Below are 24,237 nucleotides of genomic sequence, written 5' to 3'. Positions count from 1 at the left end.
CACCGGGCATTCAATCAGTCACGCTAGTAGGTAAGTGGGACGGGCAGCTGTGTTATCAAGCTGGAGGCGGAATGCTGGTCCATCAGCTGGCAAGATCCATCTGGGTCCTACAGGGAGCTGTAAAGGAGAGAGGAAAAATGCTCACCCGATGCACCACTGCACATAACCATCCTACAAGAAGACAACAATCCAAAGCACAAAGCAAAGTCAACTCAGGAATGGTTTAAGAAGAATAAAGTGAAAGTTTTACCATGGCCATTCCAGTGTGCAGGTTTGAATATATTAGAAAACCTGTGGATAGATTTGAAGAAAGCGATGTATAATAGACAGCCATGGAATCTGGGACACTTGGAACAAATATGCCAGGAAGAATGGTTTAAAATGAAACCTGAGAGGATCCAAAAGCTGCTCAAAGGTTACCCAAAAAGATTGGAGGAGGTTATAAAGGCAAAATGAGGACATACAAAGTATTAGAGAACAGGGGATGTAAACTTTTGAACTGATATTATTTTCATTATTTCACTTTCACTTTCTTTTTATTAGGGATGCACCGAATCCAGATTTTTGGGGTTCGGCCGAATACCGAATCCACTTTTTAAGATTCAGCCGAATCCGAAACCGAATACCGAATCCTACTCGTATCCTTATTTCATTAACACAGTAAAACACATTAATGAAGTAAACAACGTCCACAGCAGTGTATTTTTATTTCATTTTATTTTATTTATTTTATAAACTGAAAAAAATAAAAAATAAAATAAAAGAATAAAAAAAGAATAAGCAGCAACATTATGCCAGGATGACAAGTGGGAAAAACTATTTTGACAATTACCTATGCTTACCCAAGTTCAAACCAAAACCTGTCAATAAAAGTGCAACAATGCAAAGAAAAGTGTTTTTATTTTTTTAAATCAGAATATGTTTGGTGACTTAACTGAAATTAATGTTATTGAACATTTACTCAATAGGCTAAACATGGATAGTAGGGCTGTTTAGTTTTCGTTTATAACAGTAGGCTACGATTAGAACAGTAGCCAAATAAAACGAAAAATATTACGGAAGATCACACACATCTTCTGCATCATTATTAAATTAACGGAAAAGCTCTAACCTTTCACATTAAATGAGAGTTTCCTTTCAAAAAGACAAGACGCTCGGCATTAACAGGTGACAGCCGGTTGTGAGTGTGGGAACGAATGTCCCCAGCAGTACTGAAAAGTCTTTCACTGGGCACAGCGGTCGGTGGCGCACAGAGGTAGATCTTTGCCGTTTTTGCCAGCAGTGGAAAACTGCTGCATGAATGGCTTTAGCTCGTGTGTGATCTGAGGACCACTAGCTGTTTGTTCGGTGTAGGGCTAGCAAAGCTAGTAATGGTCGTCTGGTTATCACACGTTTTTAGCTGTGACTGTCCAGCTGCCGTACCTGAAGTTGCTGCATTTTGGCTGCTGTCTGTAGATTCCTTCATGCACAACTCGTATTCTTTTGGATGTTTTAGACGCAAATGTTTTAACATCGGCGATGTTGTGTACTGCTTAGGGTCCTTGCCACCACGAGACAAATTGGCATTGCAAATTGAACATAAAGCTCAACTTGAATCGCCTTCTTTTGGTTGAAAGTACTGCCAAACAAAACTTTTTTTGCTTACGAGTTCCATTTTCAGATTCTTACAGCCTACTACATTCGAACGGGTCCTATGTAAACACCTTCACGTAATCAACGGCCGTGTGACGTCGTAGTGCAAGTCTAGGGTTCGGTTTCGGTGGAAAATAAATCTAAGGTTCGGCCGAAACCGAACCCCGTCAAAAAGCCCAGGATTCGGCCGAATCCGAAGCCGAATCCTGGATTCGGTGCATCCCTACTTTTTATATACTCTTTGGCCATTTTTGTTACTTTTGATGTTGAAGGAGCATTTGAAAAAACTTACAGTGCATAAAAAATATTGTGTGGTGTGCATTTCAAAGTCAATCTTTTGCACTCAGCTGTATTTGTAAAAATGTCCCGGGTTTTTCCACTAATCAAAGGTGGCAACCCTACTATCCCCCGGGCCATCAGAATGATCAACAACTGCCACCCTCTAACACTTCCACACTGCATTCTGTACTTCACATGCATTTGCACATACAGTATGTCTGTACTGGACTGATAAGCACCAGCCACTTTGTCTGTCCTTGTTAATAAACAGCGCGAGTGTCATCGATAGCTGCAGGTGTCACGTGAGCGGCATTTCTGTCCGTGTACCTTTGCATCAAACACCCGTGGGTAATATTATCTAACGTCGGTAACATTAACTCGGAAAGGACAATTGCTCCTGAGCTTTGCTCGGTTGCCGGTCGGGGCTGGGAGGACATTTTCCACTTTTTTTCCCGCTTCGGCAGTAGCCTGCTTTGAGAGGGTTTTTTGTTTTTTTTTCGACCTCCCTAGAGCAACTTCGCTTTATTTTAGTTAAACGTGGTTCAGTAGGAAGTTAGCCTTGGGTAGGTAACTGTTAATTAGGTTATTTTTAAGTTTAATTTCAAGAGTTGTTATCTCTGACACTGTCGGATAATTTAAAAAGCTGCGTTTTAACGCAAGTATTCATTTAGTATTTTATTGTACTGGGCAACTTATAATTTTAGCTATATATTAATTAGATCAACTAAAAGTTAAATACGCTATATTAATATACTGGGCTGGAAGTAAAGGACGGGGTCATAGTGAGTTAGGTAATTATGGGGCCAGCTCAGTGTTGTGTTTGCAAGATGTTTGCCCTTCTGGATGTTAGTGTCTGCGAGCGATGTAAGCTAGTGGACTCACTCATGGTCAAGGTTCGAGACTTCGAGGAACAACTGGCTCTCATCTGACACAACAAGGAGTTAGAGGAGAGAATTAATACACCTTTTAGGGAGACGGTGTGTACGTCACAAGTGGGGAGGGGGGAGAATGAAGAACAGGTAGGTCGATAGAACTTGGTGAAGGTAGGTCACGTAGAAAAGGGCGTACACAGTTTACAGAGGCGGCATCACCTGAAGTGACGGTGTCTAATCGCATTACAGCCGGAAGAGACTGGGGAGGCAGGCGGGCCCTTGGGCACCTAGGAGCCCCCTACCTCCAGGAGGAGGGAGGTTGTGGTAGTAAGGGATTCAGTTATTAGAGGTGTAGATAATTATGTGTGCAGCCGTGATAGAGGGTCCCGTACGGTGAACTCTGAGCTATTAGTTAAGTTCTCCCCAAACAAGCTTGATGGGCCGAATGGCCACGTCTCATTTTAAATTTCTTATATATGAGTTCTTATAACTAGTGATTTTAATATTTACATCAACAGTGCTAATGGCAGCACTTCTAAAGAACCTATTACTTTATTTGATCTGATACAGCATGTAACTGGGGTCACTAATATCCAAGGCCACACATTGGATTTTGTTATCAGCAGTGGTCTCAGTATTTCTAGTGAACACCAGCACTCTATTTATGGAATCATAGCTATGACACCAACTATAAAGGCAGAGTCTGTAGCTGACGTCTTAAAACTGCTTTCTTCGATCTCAAGAATATCACAAAAGTTAGATTCAAGATTCAAGATTCTTTATTTGTCACATGTAGTTATAGCTGGTACAACATACAGTGAAATGTGTTTCCCTGGCTGGAAAAAGTACTCTCCGACTGTGCTATACATACCAGAAAATGAGAGGTAAGAAATAAGTACTAACAGAGGATAAGTATAAAATAAGAGGAAAAACGAATTTATATACATATTTATACAGAAGTACAGATGCATTTACTATGTAATAAATAATGTGCCATAAGGTGCAGACAAGGTAAGGTGCAGATGTGCCATGAGGTACAGATATTTTTATAATTTCCAGATGGAAGAAATTAAGTTATAGTAGATTGTGTGTCGTTGTCCGTTATGTGTTGTGTGTGTAGTTGTCCATCATGTTGTCCAGTTATGTGCTGTGGTTTAGGAGTCTCACTGCTTGTGGGTAAAAACTCCTCCTAAACCGTTCCGTTCTTGTTTTCAGGCTACAAAGGGGTTTCCCAGACCTCAGTAGCCTGAACAGTTTATGAGCGGGATGGCTGGAGTCACTAGTGATCCTGATGGCCCGGGATCTGCACCTTTCAGTGTAGATGTCCTGCAGTGCTGGTACAGGGGTTCTCATGGTGCATTCTGCTGTGCGCACTACTCTCTGCAGGGCCTTCCGTTGCTGTACAGTGCATTTCCCGTACCACACCGTGATGCTGTTGCACAAGATGCTCTCAATGACTCCAGTGTAGAATCTCCTCTGGATGTTTTCGGAGATCTTAAACCTCTTTAGACGCCTCAGATGATAGAGGCGCTGTCTGCCTTTGCTGATGAGGAAGTCCGTGTGTGTATTCCAGGTGAGGTCCTCCGTAATGCGGACGCCGAGGTATTTGAAGTGGGAGACTCTCTCCACAGGGGTTCCGTTGATCTGGAGGTGGGTGTGAGTTTGCTCATCTCTCTGTCTCCTGAAGTCAATCACCATCTCCTTTGTTTTACTGATGTTCATGGAGAGGTGATTTGCCTTACACCACTTTGCTAGACCGTCCACCTCACACCGGTAGGCCCTCTCGTCATTCCTGGAGATGAGTCCTACCACCACTGTGTCGTCGGCAAACTTCACAATGGAGTTAGTGGGGTGCCTGGCCTTGTAGTCCGCGGTGTAGAGGGAGTAGAGAAGGGGGCTCAGCACACATCCCTGGGGGGCCCCTATGTTCAGTGTGAGTGTATGGGAGTACACATCCCCTATTCTCACTGACTGTGGTCTCGCGGTCAGGAAGCTGTGTATCCACCTGCACAAGGACGTACTGAAACCCAAGTCCTGGAGCTTTTCCGAGAGGGTGTGGGGGACTATGGTGTTGAATGCTGAGCTGTAGTCTATGAACAGCATTCTCACATAGTTACCACATCCCTCATCAAGATGGCTCAATGTGGTGTGCAGGACCTGTGCAACAGCATCTCCGGTGGATCTGTTTGTCTGGTATGCAACGAATCAAAGTCGGAGGGAAGGAAGCAGCTGATGAAGGGTTTCATGAGCCTCTCGAAGCACTTCATCACTACAGATGTCAGGGCTACTGGGCGATAATCATTGAGGCTAGCTGGGCGGGTGTTCTTCGGGATCGGAACAATCACTGATGTTTTAAAGCAGGTGTTAGAACAATACTCTCAATTTGAGATGCAGAAAAGTTAGTTCATGCCTTTATAACTTCTAGTCTGGACTACTGCAACACCATATTGGTTGGGTGCACTTCTGCATCATTAAACAAATTCCACTTGATGCAGAATGCTGCGACAAGAGTCCTCACAAGGAATAGTGTTACAACCGGCTCCAGCTGCAACATAAAATGAGGCAAACACAAGATAATTTAGTTAAATGCTTAGTTTATTGTAAAATGGAAAAATTAAAGATATCTAGAGTAAAGATAACGAACAACGTAAGTAAAGAACGACTGAGGTCTGTGCATTTCCCAAAACCCTTTGTTATTCCAGAATTAACAAAGAACCTTTAAGTAGTAACTGTCTTTCATGGCTCCTCCTCAGCCTCCGCGTAAGAAAATCATAAACTGTCAATAACAGGAAAATCAATCCCATGCATTTCAATGGTGAAATATATAACATATATAACATAAGTATGTGTTATATGATTGTCACACCAGATATATGCAAATGTAAAAAAGTACAGAAAATCAATAAAAACACAACAAAACAACCAAAATTGACAAAAAAAAAAATTACCTATTTGTTGAAATTATATAAATGCACTCAAAATGTGATGTTGCGTCCTTGTAAACAAAAGGACAATGGAGTGCAGCAATAGGAAAAGGAAGTAACACTTCTCAAAAGAAGCCTTTATTGAGGAGGTGGTCAAAAATATATTTTAATAGAATAATTACTGCAATGTTGTGCAGCACACTAGACATAACAAGAACAACACAGCATCAGCAAATCTTCGCACTCCCAAGAACTTGTGTAGAATCACATCTTTCACATGCCCAAAGCACGCTCTACAGCAGTGTGTTCTTTGGTGTGTGGTGTTACTGTATATCTCTCCTCAGCCACAGTTCGGGGATTCAACACTGGAATTGGCAGGTGATCGCTAAGAGGATGCCTGATGTCTCCCAATAAACAGCCACCAGCAAACACACCACCCTTTGCCATCTGACTCACTTCAAATCTGGACCAGATATAAGCATCATGTGTACACCCAGGCCACTAGGCAACAATGTCTGTCAAATGTCCTTGATGATTGCATATCACTTGGATATTTGTGCCTAGTGCTAATAACCCTTTACACAGGTGCAGGTGCACCTACAGGTATGCCTGCATTGGCATGAAAACCAATTTTAGTGTCATGCAAGGCCTCCCCTTCTGCTGGACATTGTATGTAGCTGTGCACACAGTGTAACAGAAATGTGGTCAATGCATGCACAGATGCGGTACACTGCAGGAATCCACTGGTGGCGTAGAAGCAGAGAGCTGTCAAAAGCTGCACAGTGCAGAAAATTCAGTGTGTTCCTCTTTTCAATTTATCCTGCACCAGACCAAGGAGGCTCATTATTTCACCCCAGGCAAGCCTGTATTTCTCTATGAACTGTTCATTAATGAAATTGCCCAAAAGGTTCATGGCCACCTGCAAAACAATATTCAGACAAGCAACTTAACTTCCTGGATGAAAGCATTGTCTTTGGTTTACTTGCACAACTTTCTGCCATTTCTGTCTCACCTTCCCACTTCAAAAGATGTGACTGAATGCATAGCAAGTGTGATTGGTTAGCTCATTATGTAGCCTGCAGATAATGAACTACAACAGCATTACAAAGCTTTCGGGAAAGCCACTCCAGATTAAGTAAAAAATTTTCCTCCAACACACTGAGCTATCCCAGCATGCTTAGGGACAATGAAGAGTTTTGATAAATATAAAACCCTGGATAAAGGGGCTCCATGAATGAGGAGCTGAAATTATACAGGAGGGTCAATCCATCAGAGGAGACTCTGTAGAAGGACAGAGTACCGGCCTCCCAGTTCAGATACACTCCTACTCTGCGGGAACCTAAGGGGTGTATGGGTATGTAAGTTGGTTTATGATTGTGCCAGACAGAATAACTATGAGGAGAGCAACACAGAATCCATGACTTGTCATTATGTCCAAGCACACAGTCAGCACTCGCTTCTTTCCTCCCGATTCCTTTATAAGTCACTCCAATCCGGGCTCTGTCTGCGCTCCACTCAGCCTCCCAGTAACAGCGACCAGTCAGACTCTCTCTGCACAGAATTTGACAACAGATGAATCTCTCTGGATGATCAGGATATGGCTGCTCCTCTGCCACACATGTCACCTTCCTGTTCCCCTCTGACAGAGAAAGGCGCATGTATGCTGTGTTGGGGTCCAGTGTCAGCTGACAAGAGTCTGTAGACAAGAGGAAGAGCACACCATCACAAAGACCAGCATCTCCATCATTTTATCACTGTCACATCTCACACATTCATTAACACACATTTTATTCCCAATATACTCTTGTAGCCACTGCGACGTTCTGGCTGCCTCCTGTGCTGTGAGTGTGAGATATGCCGCATGGAGAGATCGATGTGGGACCAGACTGCACGGTAGCTTAGGAAGCGTATTACTGCCACGACATAATAGAAAAAAATATTCTCACTATCACGTTATAATGTGATACGATTTCTTGTTTTAACGTGATGTTTTCACGATATAATTCAATATTTTCACGTTATCACGTGATACGATTTCTCATTTTAACGTGATGTTTTCACGTTATAATGTAATATTTTCACATTATAACCTGATAGTGAGAATATTATTTTTATTATGTTGTGGCAGTAATATGCTTCTGTAGCTTGTACTTTATTGTTTTATAAACACTAAAACAGTACAAAGAAACAGAAATTCAAGCATGTCAAATAACATGTCATAAAAATGACTGGTGGGAAGACTTACCAAAAGTTGTGTGTGCTAAATTAACAGGTTTAATTACAGGTGAATAAAATTACAAAATAGCAACATCCATCAAACATACACTACATGGACAAAAGTATTGGGACATCTAGCCACCCAGGGCTCTGTGTGGGCTAGTCAAGTCTTTATGGAACTTGCTTTTGTGCACTGGGACACAGTCATGCTGGAACAGAAAGGGGCCTTCCCCAAACTGTTCCCATAAAAGTGGAAGCATTGAATTGTCCAAAATGTCTTAGCATGCTGAAACATTAAGAGTTCTTTCACTGGAACTAAGGGGCCTAGACCAACTACTGAAAAACAACCCCATACCAGTATCCCTCCTCCACCAAAATTTACAGTTGGCATGATGCAGTCGTGCAGGTAATGTTCTACTGGCATCTGTCAAACCCAGACACATATAACAAATTGCTGGACAGAGGCGGTGGCTGGACTACTGGATGCGTTCAGTGCCTCCAGGCTTGCTTTTGTTGCCTACTAGCTATCCTGTTCTCCTCTAGCATATTTATTTCATCCCGAGCTGTCACCAGGTATTGCAGTCCGCAGAAGCATTCTCTAGGTTGTGAGGTCTTTTTCAGAGACACCTTCATCTGGTCCTTAAACCTTTTGTGCAGGTTGAGGTTCTTGTTTTGGAAGACTCATTGCTGTAATCTTCCAAAGGCAGTTGCTGCTTGTTTGATCTGGTTTTGTATTTCATGATCAATTTTGCAGTCCTCTGCCAGGATGCTGCCCAGGTTTTTTTAATATATATAAAACTGAGCTATTGTGAGTTTTCTGAGCTGACTGTAAGGACTGGTGGTGAGTGTTGTATTCCAAGGCTCTGCTGACAGATCACCCTCAGTTTTTGTGGTTTTATACAGATAAGCCCATCTTGTTAAAAGTTTTGACAAGGACTACTAGGATTAACTGAAGGTCTTGGGGATCGAGCCATAAGCACAGTCATCAGCTCCCTGTTCACAGGGTCAAATGCTTTGAAGAGATCAACAAAGACCATAAAGGTGTTGTTCACGGCACTTTTCTAATGAAAATCATATCAACTGACCTGTTCATGCCATTTTAGTGGAAACCACTTCCGTCTTATGCTACGTTCACACCGCGAGCGTCAAAGACGCCAGCCGTCGCTCCCGCCGCCCTGAACGCGACGCTAGCCAACACCGGAGACGCTCTCTAACGTCAGAGTGGGCAGGGACAAGGCCACTCAGAATGCCAGGCTCTGAGAACTTTTTAAAGGGGCCGCAAAACAAACAAACGTGTAGCTTATATCTTTGCGCCGACTCCTGATAGGACATAATAATAGGACAATAATATTGTTGTGAGCCAGTTATTTGCATTCCCGCTTAAAGTCAAGCGTTCTGGAGGGAAAATGTTACCTATAAATAGTGTAGCGCTTCTTTTCAAATTTACCTTCTCACAATGGATGATCGCCAAGTAGTTGCTTGTGCTTTATGTTTCTTTAGTTAAGATAAATAGTACTTAAAATGTATCACGACAGTTCTACTAAAACACATAATTATGTTTTGACAAACACTAATGCTATAAATAGGTTTAACATTACCGACAATTTGCACTGTTTTCTCTGCTATGGCACCTAAATTACTACTGATCAAAAAAATATATTATGCACTTCACCATCTCACCTGGAACACCGATTGTTTCGGACGCTCTGGTCCATGCCTCATTTTTTTTTATTTATGTCCCTGTATGCAAACAGAGACACATCATATATAACTGGGTACCCGGCCACAGCAATAACAAGTCTCTCCTCCATTGTGCCTAGGAACGGTTGGGTCGGAACAAAAGTTTACACGCTTATGTTCTGCGGCGCTCCCTTTAGCGGAGCATCTCTACATTCCCATTGGTTGCCGCCCAACCGCGTCACAGCTCATTACCATAAAGTTGACTGGGATTCAACTTCTGTCTGACGCTCCCGCCGCCCAGGTCGCGACGCGCCGTGCCGCTCCTCGACGCCTCCTGACGCTCCCTCCCATAGAGAATGAATGACTTCCGGTCGCTTTGACGCTCTCGCCGCTCGCAGTGTGAATGTAGCATTACTCTTCACAAATGTGGTTCCCTTGTTTAATTACTTAGCTTAATAACTTAACTTTTGTTTTCTTGAGATAACTTATTTTGTGATATCTGTCCAATCAGTAACATGTACGTGATAATCAGTAGGTACATACCGTTTCCTTATTCAGTGCCACTAATGTTGTAGTGTTTTTGTATTTGCTGGCATGTTTTTGTATTTGCTGGTGTGTTTTGCTCTTCAGGGCTTCTGTAGAGAGGCTTTGTATTAACCTCATAAGACTTATACACTCGGCCTTCTTTATCCAGAACCTGGGTTAGCCAGCAGCAGAGGTTAATATTGAGATGTCACAAGCATCCCTACATGCAACAGGTCACTAGCTTATTGCACCAGACGCATCACAACACCTTGTGAGCATGGCCCATTCACACACACACACAAACACACACACACACGCATACACAGACCTGTACTCATATCTTTGTTGGGACCATCACAGATTGTTATAAAATTGAGTTTCCCCTTGTGGGCACCGAAAAAATGGTCCCCACAACATCAAAATAACAGGCTTTTATCACATTGTGGGGACCAAATGTCCACACAATGTAATATAAACATAATCCACACAAACACACACACACAGAAAATCACCTAAACATAAAAATGGAAATCTCTCTACATACAGCACAAAAAACACACACATCACAATAATTGCATTATTACAATCAAAAAATACTATCAATCGTATTATTACTAAAAACATACAAACTTACATTTATGGAACCTTGGTCTGGTCCTGCACTCTTCATTGTGGTCCATACTACAGGAGAAGCAGTACAGGTGTGTTAGCTGTTGCATCGTCTCCACATACATTATATAGACAAAAGTATAATTGAATTCAGGTGTTTCATTCAGTTCCATTGGCAAAGGTGTATAAAATCAAGCACCTCGTCATGCAAATAGGTTTACAAACATTTGTGAAAGAATGGGTTGTACTGAAGAGCTCAGTGAATTCAAGCATGGTACTGCCATAGAATGCTACCTTTGCAATAAGGCAGTTTGTGAATTTTCTTCCCTGCTAGATATTCCATGATCAACTGTAAACGGTATTATTGCAAAAAAAGGAAGCATTTAGGAACAACAGAAACTCAGCTACAAAGTGGCAAACCACATAAAGTAACAGAGTGGGGACGCTGAGTGCTGCATAGTGCACAAAACTCGCCAGTGTTCTGTTGACTCAATAACTGCACCTTTCCAAACTTCCTCTACCATTAGCACAAGCACAAAACTGTGTACCAGAAGCTTCATGCAATGGGCTTTCATGGCCAAGCAGCTGCTTACAAGCCTCAAATCACCAAGCAAAATGCCAAGCATCGGAATGAGTGGTGTAAAGCACGCTGCCACTGGACTCCGGAGCTGTGGAAATATGTTCTGTGGAGTGATGAATCTAGTTTCTCTGTCTGGCAATCTGATGGATGAGTCTGGGTTTGGCAATGCCTGACTGCATTGTGCCAACTGTAAAGTTTGGTAGAAGAGGAATAATGGTATGGGGTTGTTTTTCATGGGTAGGGCTAGTGTTCGTAGTTCCAGTGAAGGGAACTCTTAATACTTCAGCATACCAAGACAATTATATGCTTCCAGCTTTGTGGGGACAGTTTGGGGAAGACCCTTTTCTATTCCAGCATGACTGTGCCCCAGTCCACAAAGCAACATCTATAAAGAAAGGGTTGGGTGAGTTTGGTGAACTTTACTGGCCCACACAGAGCCCCAACCTCAACCCCATCACTCAACACCTTTGGGATGAACTAAAGCAGAGATTATGAGCCAGGCCTTCATGTCCAACATCAGTGTTTGACCTCACAAATGCTCTGCTGGATGAATGGGCAAATATTCCCACAGATACACTCCATAAACTTGTGGAAAGCCTTCTCAGAACAGTGCCAGCTGTTATAGCAGCAAAGGGGGGACTGTACTGATGCCTAAGGATTTAGAATGGGATATCATAAAAATTCCTGAGGGTGTAATGGTCAGGTGTCCCAATATTTTTGTCTATATAATGTACATGTGTTGTTAGCAGAGACAGATGCAAACCCTGTACTCACTTCAGTTTCTCTAGTTTACAGCTGGAATCCTCCAGTACAGCAGAGAGCAGTTTCATTCCTGAGTCTCCTGGGTGATTGTAGCTCAGGTCCAGCTCTCTCAGGTATGAGGGGTTTGACCTCAGAGCTGAAGTCAGGGAAGAACAGCCTCTTTCTGTGATTCTACAGCCTGACAGCCTGCAGAGAGACAGAAATAAACTCTTCTTTAAATAAGGAGTTTACGTTAAAAGTATTACTTTTAATGTGATTACTCCAATAAAGATTTCAATAATTACAATCTACAGTGTGGAATACACTGGACCCTTTTTTTCTGTTGTGTAATACTGACCTCAGGATCTTCATTTTACAATGCTGTATTAGGATGAATTCGCAGACGATTACGTCGCCCACGTAGCATAGGAAAACCTCCATGTAAATTGCTTAGATTAATAAGAGTTGTTAACTGTCTTACTATTACTGTAATATTCTAAGCAGTCATGATTGTTCAACCCCACCTAGCACACATACATATGAGGTGATTGAGGTGTGGATTGATTCTGATCCTGAAATTCAGATACATCGTCCATGATTCACCCATAATATTATTGTGCTAAGGTTGAATTGTTCAAACATGTTTTTTACTGATTACTTGTATAACTTGTTTTTAACTTGTTTCTTATGAAAGGGGCTAGGATGCTTCTCTAGTCCTAAAAATCTTGTCCCGGGATACTTATTCTGTTCAAAGATGCTTATCTTGTTATTTCTGATTTACGGGATGCTCACTCTGTTCAAGAACACTTACTTTGCTTTTCTAAGGGGTCTTTCCTGAAGAGGAGAACAGCTGGCCCAATATGTTGTACCTACTGTAGGATCGGTATGTGGGATGCTTATCTCGTCTTAAGGAGGAAGGGGAGGATCGGCATAATGGACGCTTATTGTTTGACCAATCTTATTGTTTTTTGTTTCTTATTTAAGAAGGGGGACCAGAGGGTGTGTTCCAACTACAGGGGGATCGCACTTCTCAGCCTTCCTGGGAAAGTCTATTCCGGGGTACTGGAGAGGAGGGTGAGATCGATAGTCGAATCTCAGATGCGGTTTTCGTCCGGGCCATGGAACACTGGACCAGCTTTATACCCTTGCAAGGATACTGGAGGGGGCCTGGGAGTTTGCCTATCCAGTCTACATGTGTTTTGTGGATTTGGAAAAGGCTTACGACCAGGTTCCCCGAGGTGCTCTGTGGGGGGTGCTTCAGGAGTATGGGGTTCGGGGTCCACTGTTGTGGGCGATTCGGTCCCTGTATGAACGGGGCAGAAGCTTGGTCCGCATTGCCGGTAATAAGTCGGACGTGTTCCCAGTGCATGGTTGGGCTCCGCCAGGGCTGCCCTTTGTCATCGGTCCTGTCTATAATATTTACGGACAGGATTTCTAGGCACAGCCAGGGTGTTGAGGGTGTCCAGTTTGGTGGCCTCAGGATTGCCTGGCTGCTTTTTGCAGACAATGTCGTCCTGTTGGCTTCATCTGCTGGGGATCTCCAGTGTGCTCTGGGGCGGTTCGCAGCCGAGTGCAAAGTGGCGGGGATGAGGATTAGCACCTCCAAGTCCGAGACCATGGTTCTCAGCCGGACACAGGTGGATTGCCCTCTTCAGGTCAAGGAAGAGGTACTGCCTCAAGTAGAGGAGTTCAAGTATCTCGGGGCCTTGTTCACGAGTGAGGGCAGGCGAGATCGGGAGCTGGACAGACGAATCGAAACAGTTTTGCAGGCGCTTAACCAGTTAATCGTGGCTAAGAAAGAACCGAGCCGGAAAGCAAAGCTCTCGATCTATTGGTCCATATTCGTCCCTACCCTCACCTATGGTCATGAGCTATGGGTAATGACCGAAAGAATGAGATCGCGAATACAGGTGGCCGAAATGAGGTTTCTCTGCAGGGTGTCTGGGCTCTCCCTTAGGGATAGGGTGAGAAGTTCGGATATCCGGGAGAGTCTCAGAGTAGAACCGCTGCTTCGCCATGTCGAAAGGAGCCAGTTCAGGTGGTTTGGACATCTGGTGCGGATGCCTCCTGGGCGGCTACCCAGAGAGGTTTTCCGTGTATGTCCTACAGGCCCCGGGGCAGACCCAGGACACGCTGGAGGGATTATATCTCTCGGCTGGCCTGGGAACGCCTTGGCATCCTCCCCGAAGAGCTGATAGATGTAGCTGAGGAGAGGGAGGTCTGGGTATCTTTCCTGAAGCTGTTTCCCCCGCGACCCGAACCCCGGACAAGCGGTAGTTAATGGATGGATGGATGGATTGTTTTTTTTATTGAAACCATCCCTAGCGATCGGGGTGTGGGACGCTTACCACATCCTCAGGAAGAGGGGAACGTATTAATTATGGGAACTTATTTTTTTATTTTTGATCAAAACCGCAAGCGGCGTTACCCGGAAAATATTGGAAATTTGAGAAGCTAAGGGGAGGGGTGAGCCTGGCCAGCTCATCACCTGCCCGCACGCAGCGCCAAAAATTAGTATAAAGGAAGGGGGAGATCCTAGTGTTGACCAGAGCTCAGCCGTGGGATAAAGTGCGCATCGCCCAGCATTTCTCGGGACTCATGTGTTGGTCTCCTGTCAGGAAATGGGCTCCCCAGTCTAAGAGTGAAGGTGGGTGATGATGGCATGTTTGAGTGTGAATAGCTGCTTGTGCATTTCATTGAGTATTGGGATTAATTATCACTGCTTGTGATAATAATTCACATTTTCTATGTTTTATTGCTTCTTTTATATATATATAATATTATATATATATTCGTATCTTTGCACCTATTTTTATTGCCTGTGATATATAATACTATTTGATATCACTTGTAATATGAGGTTATTTTTGCATAGCTTTTGATACAATATCTTGGTATTGATTTTAATGCAAGGTTATTTTGTATTATTTTATTAAAGTGTTTTTGAGCGTGCCTGTTTGTTCCTTCAAGAGCCCTATATCCCCCTCACATCATTTTAACACAATTGTGGAATACCCAGTAAAACTGACCTCAGTATCTCCAGTTGACAGTATCAGGATCTGTCCCTGTCCTGCCCTGGTCCAAGTGTCATTTCCCCATTTGGCCAGTGGGTGTCGCTGGTCATCCCTTCTCCTATTATTTTCCAGGTTGGTAGTTCCTAGTGCATGCCCTCATTCTGTTCCTTAGTTGGTCATGGTGTTCAATTGTGTCACCTTCTGGTTGCTACTGTGTGTTTGTAGCCATGGTAGTTTTCCGTGTTAGAGTGGTTGTTCCTGTGTTGCTTCTTACCTAAGTTTTAATGTAGTTTCCTGTGGTCTTCCCTGCCTTAGTTTTGTCATTTACTTGTTTCATTTAATGTTTTTTTTTAGTTTAATAAAGTCTTTTTGTTTTTGGAGCCACTAAGTGGATCATCTCACGATACCTTATGTCATGCCCCATCATAGCAGTCTGTGTGAAATACCCAGACATACTGACTTCAGAATCTCCAGTTAACAGTATGGAATACCCAGTAATACTGACCTAAGTATCTCCAGTTAACAGTATGGAATATCCAGTAATACTGACCTCAGTATCTCCAGGTAACAGTATGGAATACCCAGTAATACTGACTTCAGAATCTCTAGTTAACAGTATGGAATACCCAGTAATACTGACCTCAGTATCTCCAGTTAACAGTATGGAATATCCAGTAATACTGACCTCAGTATCTCCAGTTAAGAGTATGGAATATACAGTAATACTGACCTCAGTATCTCCAGGTAACAGTATGGAATACCCAGTAATACTGACCTCAGTATCTCCAGGTAACAGTATGGAATATCCAGTAATACTGACCTCAGTATCTCCAGGTAACAGTATGGAATACCCAGTAATACTGACCTCAGTATCTCCAGGTAACAGTATGGAATACCCAGTAATACTGACCTCAGTATCTCCAGTTAACAGTATGGAATATCCAGTAATACTGACCTCAGTATCTCCAGGTAACAGTATGGAATACCCAGTAATACTGACCTCAGTATCTCCAAGTTACAGTGTGAATCCCCTAGTCCTGCAGAGAGCAGCTTCACTCCAGAATCCTGCAGGTCATTGTCACTCAGGTCCAGCTCTCTCAGGTACAAGGATCTTGATCTGAGAGCTGAAGCCAGTGCCTCACAGCATTTCTCTGTGAGTTCACACCGGTCCACCCTTAGGAAAATTAAACAATTATAGATGCAGATTTTGAACAGGTGCACTGTATGTTAAATGCAAATGAGGAGAATAGGGACCATGATAGAATAGATTTTTTTTAGAAAAACGAATTAAATAAAAAGTATTTTACCAATCATCATGGTTTTGTTTGGTGTAGATTATATTTTTATGCATAATATTAACTGCAAAATTAGCACCGGTTCTATGCTTCACTGATTAATTGTTTCCAACCTGGAACAAGTGCTGATAAATTTGTGAGATAAAAGAAAGTAGGAAAAGAAAAAGAAGCTATTTGTGTTTGTTTATTATGTCACTGCTGAAATACATTATGGGTTTCCTGATGCCTAGTCCCTTTTTGTACAATTTTTATTCTGTACTCACTTCAGTTTCTGCAGTCTACAGCTGGAAGTCTCCAGTACAGCAGAGAGTAGCTTCACTCCTGAGTCTCCTGGGTGATTGTAGCTCAGATCCAGCTCTTTCAGATGTGAGGCGTTTGACTTCAGAGCTGAAGCCAAGGAAGAACAGCCTTTCTCTGTGACTCTACAGCCTGACAGCCTGCAGAGAGACAGAAAAAACACTGCATTAGTTCCAGTAAATAAGGTCACCTTACCATTACAATTATTAGTTTTAAGTAAATGTGACTACTCCAATAAAGATTTCAATAATTACAGTTTACAGTATGAAATACCCAGGAATACTGACCTCAGTATCTCCAGTTTACAGTATGGAATACCCAATAATACTGACCTCAGTATCTACTGGTGTGGAAAGAAAATTGAAAATTGGTAGGCCAGGAGAGGGAGGCATAGTGGATCTGTACGTTATAGGCCTTAGGCATGAAGATATTGTTTTGGATACTGTGTGTCCTTGTAGTCAATTTTGCAGGACGTGAAGACCTTGGAGAGATGGGCAGCAAAAAGGAGGGGGGGGGGGGGGGGCACCTGCAGGAAGGGATTCAAAGCTGCCCCAACTGGTTAAGGGGGTGCATGAAATATCGTAGATCTAGAGTAGTCGCAATATGTTATACGGTAACTTAAATGCATGAGCAGGATTAATCATGTATCTGTAGTTGTGTTTCCATAATACTCATAATATATCCATATCCATAGTAGAAGTCTAGCAGTACAGAAAAATAGAATGTTTTGACAACTGAGCAAAATAGGTGGATGTTACCCTGATATTAAGGTAGACCAATAGAGGTGGAGAATTATATTGGTTGAATGTTTGAGTTTGGTTTGTTGGTGTTTTGTAACCAATCAGGACTTGGCAGCCCTTATAGGGTATTAGGTGTTACAGTTTATTAACTGATTGCTTTTTTGTCTCGTGCCAGAGTGTGACTGGAGTGCTGTGCTGGATTGCTGAATAAAGGAGAAAACTGCTCACCAACTACAAGGTCCAGAGTTTTATTTTTTGTGGCGAACCCAGGGGTTGCTTAGCAATTGGAGAGTTGATTTTATTTTCTTCCTCACAGGTTACATTGTAAAATACCCAGTAATACTGACCTAAGTATCTCCAGGTTACAGTGTGAATCCCCCAGTCCAGCAGAGAGCAGCTGTACTCCTAAATCCTGCAGGTCATTGTCACTCAGGTCCAGCTCTCTCAGGGGTGGGGAGTTTGATCTGAGGGCTGAAGCCAATGCCTCACAGCATTTCTCTGTGAGATTACAGCTGTTCAGCCTGAAAAGAAGTTTGTTATTATACACACACAGATCTGTATATTTCCCACACATCCATGATTGTAGTAGAACAAAATATCCAAACAAACTAATAAGAGGCACAGTCCAAAAGAAAGTACAGGCTTAACATGGCAGTAACCTAAATCACTACAGTTAGAAAAACTATTAAATATAGTTAAATTAAAAATTTAGACCATCTTTTGAAGGCCATCATGTTCCCTGTCATGAAGAATATACACTCACCTAAAGGATTATTAGGAGCACCTGTTCAATTTCTCATTAATGCAATTATCTAATCAACCGATCACATGGCAGTTGCTTCAATGCATTTAGGGGTGTGGTCCTGGTCAAGACAATCTCCTGAACTCCGAACTGAATGTCAGAATGGGAAAGAAAGGTGATTTAAGCAATTTTGAGCGTGGCATGGTTGTTGGTGCCAGACGGGCCGGTCTGAGTATTTCACAATCAGCTCAGTTACTGGGATTTTCACGCACAACCATTTCTAGGGTTTACAAAGAATGGTGTGCAAAGGGAAAAACATCCAGTATGTGGCAGTCCTGTAGGCGAAAATGCCTTGTTGATACTAGAGGTCAGAGGAGAATGGGTCGACTGATTCAAGCTGATAGAAGAGCAACTTTGTCTGAAATAACCACTTGTTACAACCGAGGTATGCAGCAAAGCATTTGTGAAGCCACAACACGCACAACCTTGAGGCGGATGGGCTACAACAGCAGAAGACCCCACCGGGTACCACTCATCTCCACTACAATTAGGAAAAAGAGTCTACAATTTGCACGAGCTCACCAAAATTGGACAGTTGAAGACTGGAAAAATGCTGCCTGGTCTGATGAGTCTGTGGTAAATTCAGTTGATTGGACATGATTTGGAAAGGCACACACCTGTCTATATAAGGTCCCATAGTTGACAGTGCATGTCAGAGCACAAACCAAGCATGAAGTCAAAGGAATTGTCTATAGACCTCCGAGACAGGATTGCCTCGAGGCACAAATCTGGGGAAGGTTACAGAAAAATTTCTGCTGCTTTGAAGGTCCCAATGAGCACAGTGGCCTCCATCATCCGTAAGTGGAAGAAGTTCGAAACCACCAGGACTCTTCCTAGAGCTGGCCGGCCATCTAAACTGAGCGATTGGGGGAGAAGGGCCTTAGTCAGGGAGGTAACCAAGAACCCGATGGTGAGCTCTGTCAGAGCTCCAGAGGTCCTCTGTGGAGAGAGGAGAACCTCCCAGAAGGACAACCATCTCTACAGTAATCCACCAATCAGGCCTGTATGGTAGAGTGGCCAGACGGAAGCCACTCCTTAGTAAAAGGCACATGGCAGCCCACCTGGAGTTTGCCAAAAGGCACTTGAAGGACTCTCAGACCCTGAGAAACAAAATTCTCTGGTATGATGAGACAAAGATTGAACTCTTTGGTGTGAATGCCAGGCGTCACGTTTGGAGGAAACCAGGCTCCGCTCATCACCAGGCCAATACCATCCCTACAGTGAAGCATGGTGCTGGCAGCATCATGCTGTGGAGATGTTTTTCAGCAGCAGGAACTGAGAGACTAGTCAGGATAGAGGGAAAGATGAATGCAGCAATGTACAGAGACATCCTGGATGAAAACCTGCTCCAGAGTGCTCTTGACCTCAGACTGGGGCGATGGTTCATCTTTCAGCAGGACAACAGCCCTAAGCACACAGTCAAGATATCAAAGGAGTGGCTTCAGGACAACTCTGTGAATGTCCTTGAGTGGCCCAGTCAGAGCCCAGACTTGAATCCGATTGAACATCTCTGCAGAGATCTTAAAATGGCTGTGCACCGACGCTTCCCATTCAACCTGATGAAGCTTGAGAGGTGCTGCAAAGAGGAATGGGCCAAACTGCCCAAGGAAAGGTGTGCCAGGCTTGTGGCATCACATTCAAAAAGACCTGAGGCTGTAATTGCTGCCAAAGGTGCATCAACAAAGTATTGAGCAAAGGCTGTGAATACTTCTGTATATGTGATATCTCAGTTTTTTTATTTTTAATAAATTTGCAAAAATCTCAAAAAAAAATTTTTTCACATTGTCATTATGTGTTGTGTGTAGAATTTTGAGAAGAAAAATGAATTTGATCTATTTTGGAATAAGGCTGTAACATAACAAAATGTGGAAAAGGTGATGCGCTGTGAATACTTTCCGGATGCACTGTAGTTAGCATTTTTAATTCAAAGCACAAATTTCCTGAGAAGTTTTGTGTGTAGGATATTCAGGAACTGGATCAATCTACTGCTGTTGGCACAAAACAGGTTCTCCTGTTAGGTTGCTGTGTATATTGTCCATGAGTCATATGATCATTGACAGTGAGCGACTCTATCATAGGTTATATAATCTATACCACATGTGTCAAACATGAGTCATACTTTAGTATCTCGTGCGCACCAGATACGGTAAAAAATATATATAAATCACCTATGTCCCTTTAGGGGCTCGGTAAGATATTGTTATGGAGAGCAAAATATTTTAAGTTTAAGTTATTTTAAGTTTATTTATTTTGGAATAATATCATATCTTGTCTGTTTCAATTCATATTTATGTTCAAAAAACGTTTAGTTTTAGTCTGTTCAATAAATGTTTATCCTGTTCGACCCGTGACCTAAAGTGTGCTTTGAGTTTTGGCCCCCGTGTGATTGAGTTTGACACCCCTGATCTATACAATAAAACCTTGAATTGCGAGTAACTTAGTCTGCGAGTGTTTTGCAAGACAAGCTAAATTTTTAAATAAATTCTAACTTGATAAACGAGCGAGGTCTTGCAGTACGAGTATTACTATTATGCTTTGCCTGCCTAGCGTCACTTGATCACAACTCAGCCAATGGTTCTTCTCTCTCTCTCACTGCGGGATTGTGGGTAATCATTTTCCCATGCTTGGTCTCAGTCTGCGTGCCTCACTCATATAGTCAAAACTTAGTAGAAAAGCACCACCCGAATAAGGCTGTAGCAGTGCAAGCGATGAATCTGTTTAACGACAAAGCAATGTCACATTTCTGTGAAAGCGAAAAGGAGGCAAAAGCAACTGTCATTGGATAGGTTCCTTGTTAAAGTCGCACAAAAACAAAAAGATTCCAGTGAGCCAATAGAGAGCAGTGATTCCATTAGTTATAGTGAAAGTCGTCCTACCAAATAACCCTCCTCTTCTCCTAAATATATAGTCATGTGAAAAAGAAAGTACACCCTCTATCAATTGGAACGTTTTACGTATCAGGACATAATAAAAATCATCTTCTCCTTAGCAGGTCTTAAAATTAGGTAAAAGACAACCTCAGATGAACAACACATGACATTACACCATGCCATTATTTATTTAACAAAAACTAAGCCAAAATACAGAAGCAGTGTGTGAAAAGTTAAGCACATCCTTACTGCTACCATAGGAATTAAGAGGGTAAGTAGCAGCCAGGTGCTGCTAATCAAATGCACTTGATTATCTGATCATCAGCAAGTGTGACCACATCTATAAAAGAAGAAGTTTTGGCAGCTTGCTGGTCTGGAGCATTCAGGTGTGTAACACAATGCCAAGGAGGAAAGACATCAGCAATGATCTCAGAGAAGCAATTAAAGTAACAAGGCAATTTCCAAACAATTTGAATCCATCAACATTCTGCAGTGAGAAAGATTATTCACAAGTGGAGAATAAGACAAAGTGGAGATGTTTGGCCATAATGCATAAATTCACAGAGCCACGTTTGGTGAAACCCAAACAACATATAAGGGCAAACACCACATACTGTACCAACTGTCAAGCATGGATAATGATTTGTGCTTGTTTTGCAGCCATTGAGTCGCAGTATGTTTAGTTATTCTTCTCTCATCATTATCAGTACGTTTATCTGTGAGAAGTGTCACCTAGTTAGTAGGCTGACAGAGAAGACTGGAGTATTAGAGGGACGTGACAGTTTTATTGATTCAGTGTTAGTGGTTCCAGATATGTCTGCGATAGCTAGTCAGTCTCCCCCCTCCTCTGGCAGCAGTGCCTTCGCAGCAAGGCGAGTGGGTAACGACACGGCTGCATAGTTGTAAATCCAAACTTAACTCACACCGGCACCATTCACCTATTTGCATTTCCAACAGGTTCTCCCCACTCAGTGAAACACCCCCTGAGACGTCTGTTAAAAGCGCTCTGGTTATTGGAGATTCCATTTTAAGAACCGTGACCTTAGCGACTCCAGCGACCATAGTAAATTGTCTCCCTGGTGCCAGAGCAACCAACTTCTCTGCAAATTTAAAAGTGCGAGCTAACAGTAACTTTAAATATTCTCAGATTGATATCCACTTCAGCACTAATGTTGTATGACTGAAGCAATCGGAGATCACTGAGACAAATTTCATAGAGGTGTGCAACCTGACTGTCTCTGTCAGAAACGTGCTCTGACCCCATCCCTGCTAGACATGGTGACAAAATGTACATCAGATGATTATCACTGCATTGCTGGCTGTCAGAATGGTGCTCGATAAATGTTGTGGGTTATATACTGTAGACAATTGGCAGATGTTTTGGGGTAGGCCTGGACTTTTGAAGAGGGATGGAATTCACCCTTCGCAGGGTGGTGTTTATCTTCTGTCCAAAAGCATAGCTCATAGTCTCAAGGAACTAGCCAGAGCCAAGTCCAGGCACCAGGAAAACCTGCAAAACTGACCGCCTGCTAGTCGCTTAGAGTCGTCACCTAGGGTTCAGGTTAATAAGAATGTGTCTGTTCCCCACACTTTTAACTGTGGAGATCTATTCCACTGTAGTTTATGTCATAATAACTTAAACAAAATCCATTATTAGATAAGTATAATGCAAAAAAAATGTAAGCTAAAACTTCACTGGTTCCAAAGGCATTACTAATAAACTAAATGATTACTGATTTTAGCATTGGTGCCTTATGCCTAACTGAGACCTGGCTTAAGCCGAATGAATTCATGGCACTAAAAGAATCTACTTCAGCTGAATATAGTTATTAGCATAACCCTAAAATCATGTTTTGATGTGTGAGATTCAGGCTTACTCTCAATATTCAAGTTTAGACTAAAAACACACTTGTTTAGTCGAATTCATATTGACTGTAGTTCTACACTGTAGTTCTAGCTAATTGCTCATTCCTAGTTAGACTTATAGTGTGAGGTGTAGAGCTGGGTGTGGATCAGTGCCATTGGCATTGGATGAACTGAACTGTCAGTGCTGTCATTCTAGCCTCATGCTCCCTAGTCAAATTGCAGTGATGACATTTCTGGGACTCCCCATGTCTGTGTTCCCACTTGCCTCTCCCTCCTACTTATGCTGCCATAGCCAAATCTGGAACACTATCTCAAATCTTAAAACTGGGACATTGGTACTTTGCCGTCTTGCTCATTTGACTTCCTCTGCCGATTCCCGGAGGATGGACTCTCCCTTTGAGTTTCTTCCTTCTAGGAAGTTTTTCCTTGCCACTGTTGCCTCTGGCTTGCTCACTGAGGGTTTTGGGTGGGGATCATGTAAAGTGCTTTGGAACAATGTAATGTTGTGGAAAGGTGTTATACAAATAATACTGAATTAAAAATTTAACTGACAGACATACAGAAAATGACTGGTGCGTTCGATTATTTCTCTCCAAGTCAGAACTCGGATGAAAACGTCACGAAACGTCATGAAAAACGTTACTTCCCGTCGGAAACACGCCTCTTTTATGACGTTGATGTCAGACAAAATTTTGTTGTCCGAGTTGCCCCTGTGACGTAATTTCAACATGGCGGCTTACACACTGAACAGTAATTGTATTTTATAAATCTTTAAAAATGTTTATTTTGTTAAATGTATTAATAGTTATAAATGTAATTGCATGTGTTCGATTCAAAGAATACCATATCATGACCGTAAACAGTATCCAGGCATCTAATATGAGTTTTTTACCAGACTAGTTAGTGTCTTTAGTTTGTTTGTAGTTTGTTTGCCTCTCGAAAAAAGAATATCGCTATGAATGTGCTAAAATATTTTATAAAGCTTTTAATGTGGTTTGACTAATTCGTGTTTCTTGTTTGTTTGTCTCTCGGAAAAAATAATCTCACTCCAAATCTGCTAAAATATAAAGCAACAACACACAGCAACGTGTTCATGGAGGCAGCCATGTTTGTTCCGAGATGTGGTAGCTCGAACGGGAGATTGTCGGACGTGATGTCACTCAACTCGGAATTTCCGAGTTCCGAGAGAAAAACGAACGCACCATTAAACCCTGGGTCCGACGTGCTGTATAATGTATATCCTAAATCGCAGCCTTTGCGACTTGCTAATGTTTCAAATCGCGATTTCCATATG

General features: G+C 42.5%; 1 protein-coding gene across 5 annotated transcripts in view; it reads right to left on the bottom strand.

Annotated features, from left to right (window-relative positions):
- Window positions 1-5,389: 5,389 nt before the first annotated feature.
- Window positions 5,390-24,237, bottom strand: part of LOC111833111 (NLR family CARD domain-containing protein 3-like) — a 32,453-nt gene continuing 13,605 nt past the window's right edge. For all 5 annotated transcript variants that reach the window (XM_072712721.1, XM_072712723.1, XM_072712720.1 and 2 more), the window contains 6 exons: window positions 17,753-17,926; window positions 16,632-16,805; window positions 16,074-16,247; window positions 12,093-12,266; window positions 10,764-10,810; window positions 5,390-7,403 (listed from right to left, as the gene is read on the bottom strand). In XM_072712721.1, the coding sequence (XP_072568822.1) occupies window positions 6,871-7,403; window positions 10,764-10,810; window positions 12,093-12,266; window positions 16,074-16,247; window positions 16,632-16,805; window positions 17,753-17,926 (1,276 nt within the window). In that variant the 3' untranslated portion in view covers window positions 5,390-6,870. The remainder of the gene's footprint in view (window positions 7,404-10,763; window positions 10,811-12,092; window positions 12,267-16,073; window positions 16,248-16,631; window positions 16,806-17,752; window positions 17,927-24,237) is intronic.

The sequence above is a fragment of the Paramormyrops kingsleyae genome, chromosome 5 (assembly GCF_048594095.1).
Source record: "Paramormyrops kingsleyae isolate MSU_618 chromosome 5, PKINGS_0.4, whole genome shotgun sequence".
Lineage (NCBI taxonomy): Eukaryota > Metazoa > Chordata > Actinopteri > Osteoglossiformes > Mormyridae > Paramormyrops > Paramormyrops kingsleyae.
The sequence above is the reverse complement of the archived record's forward strand: the minus strand, read 5'-3'. Positions and strand labels throughout refer to the sequence as shown.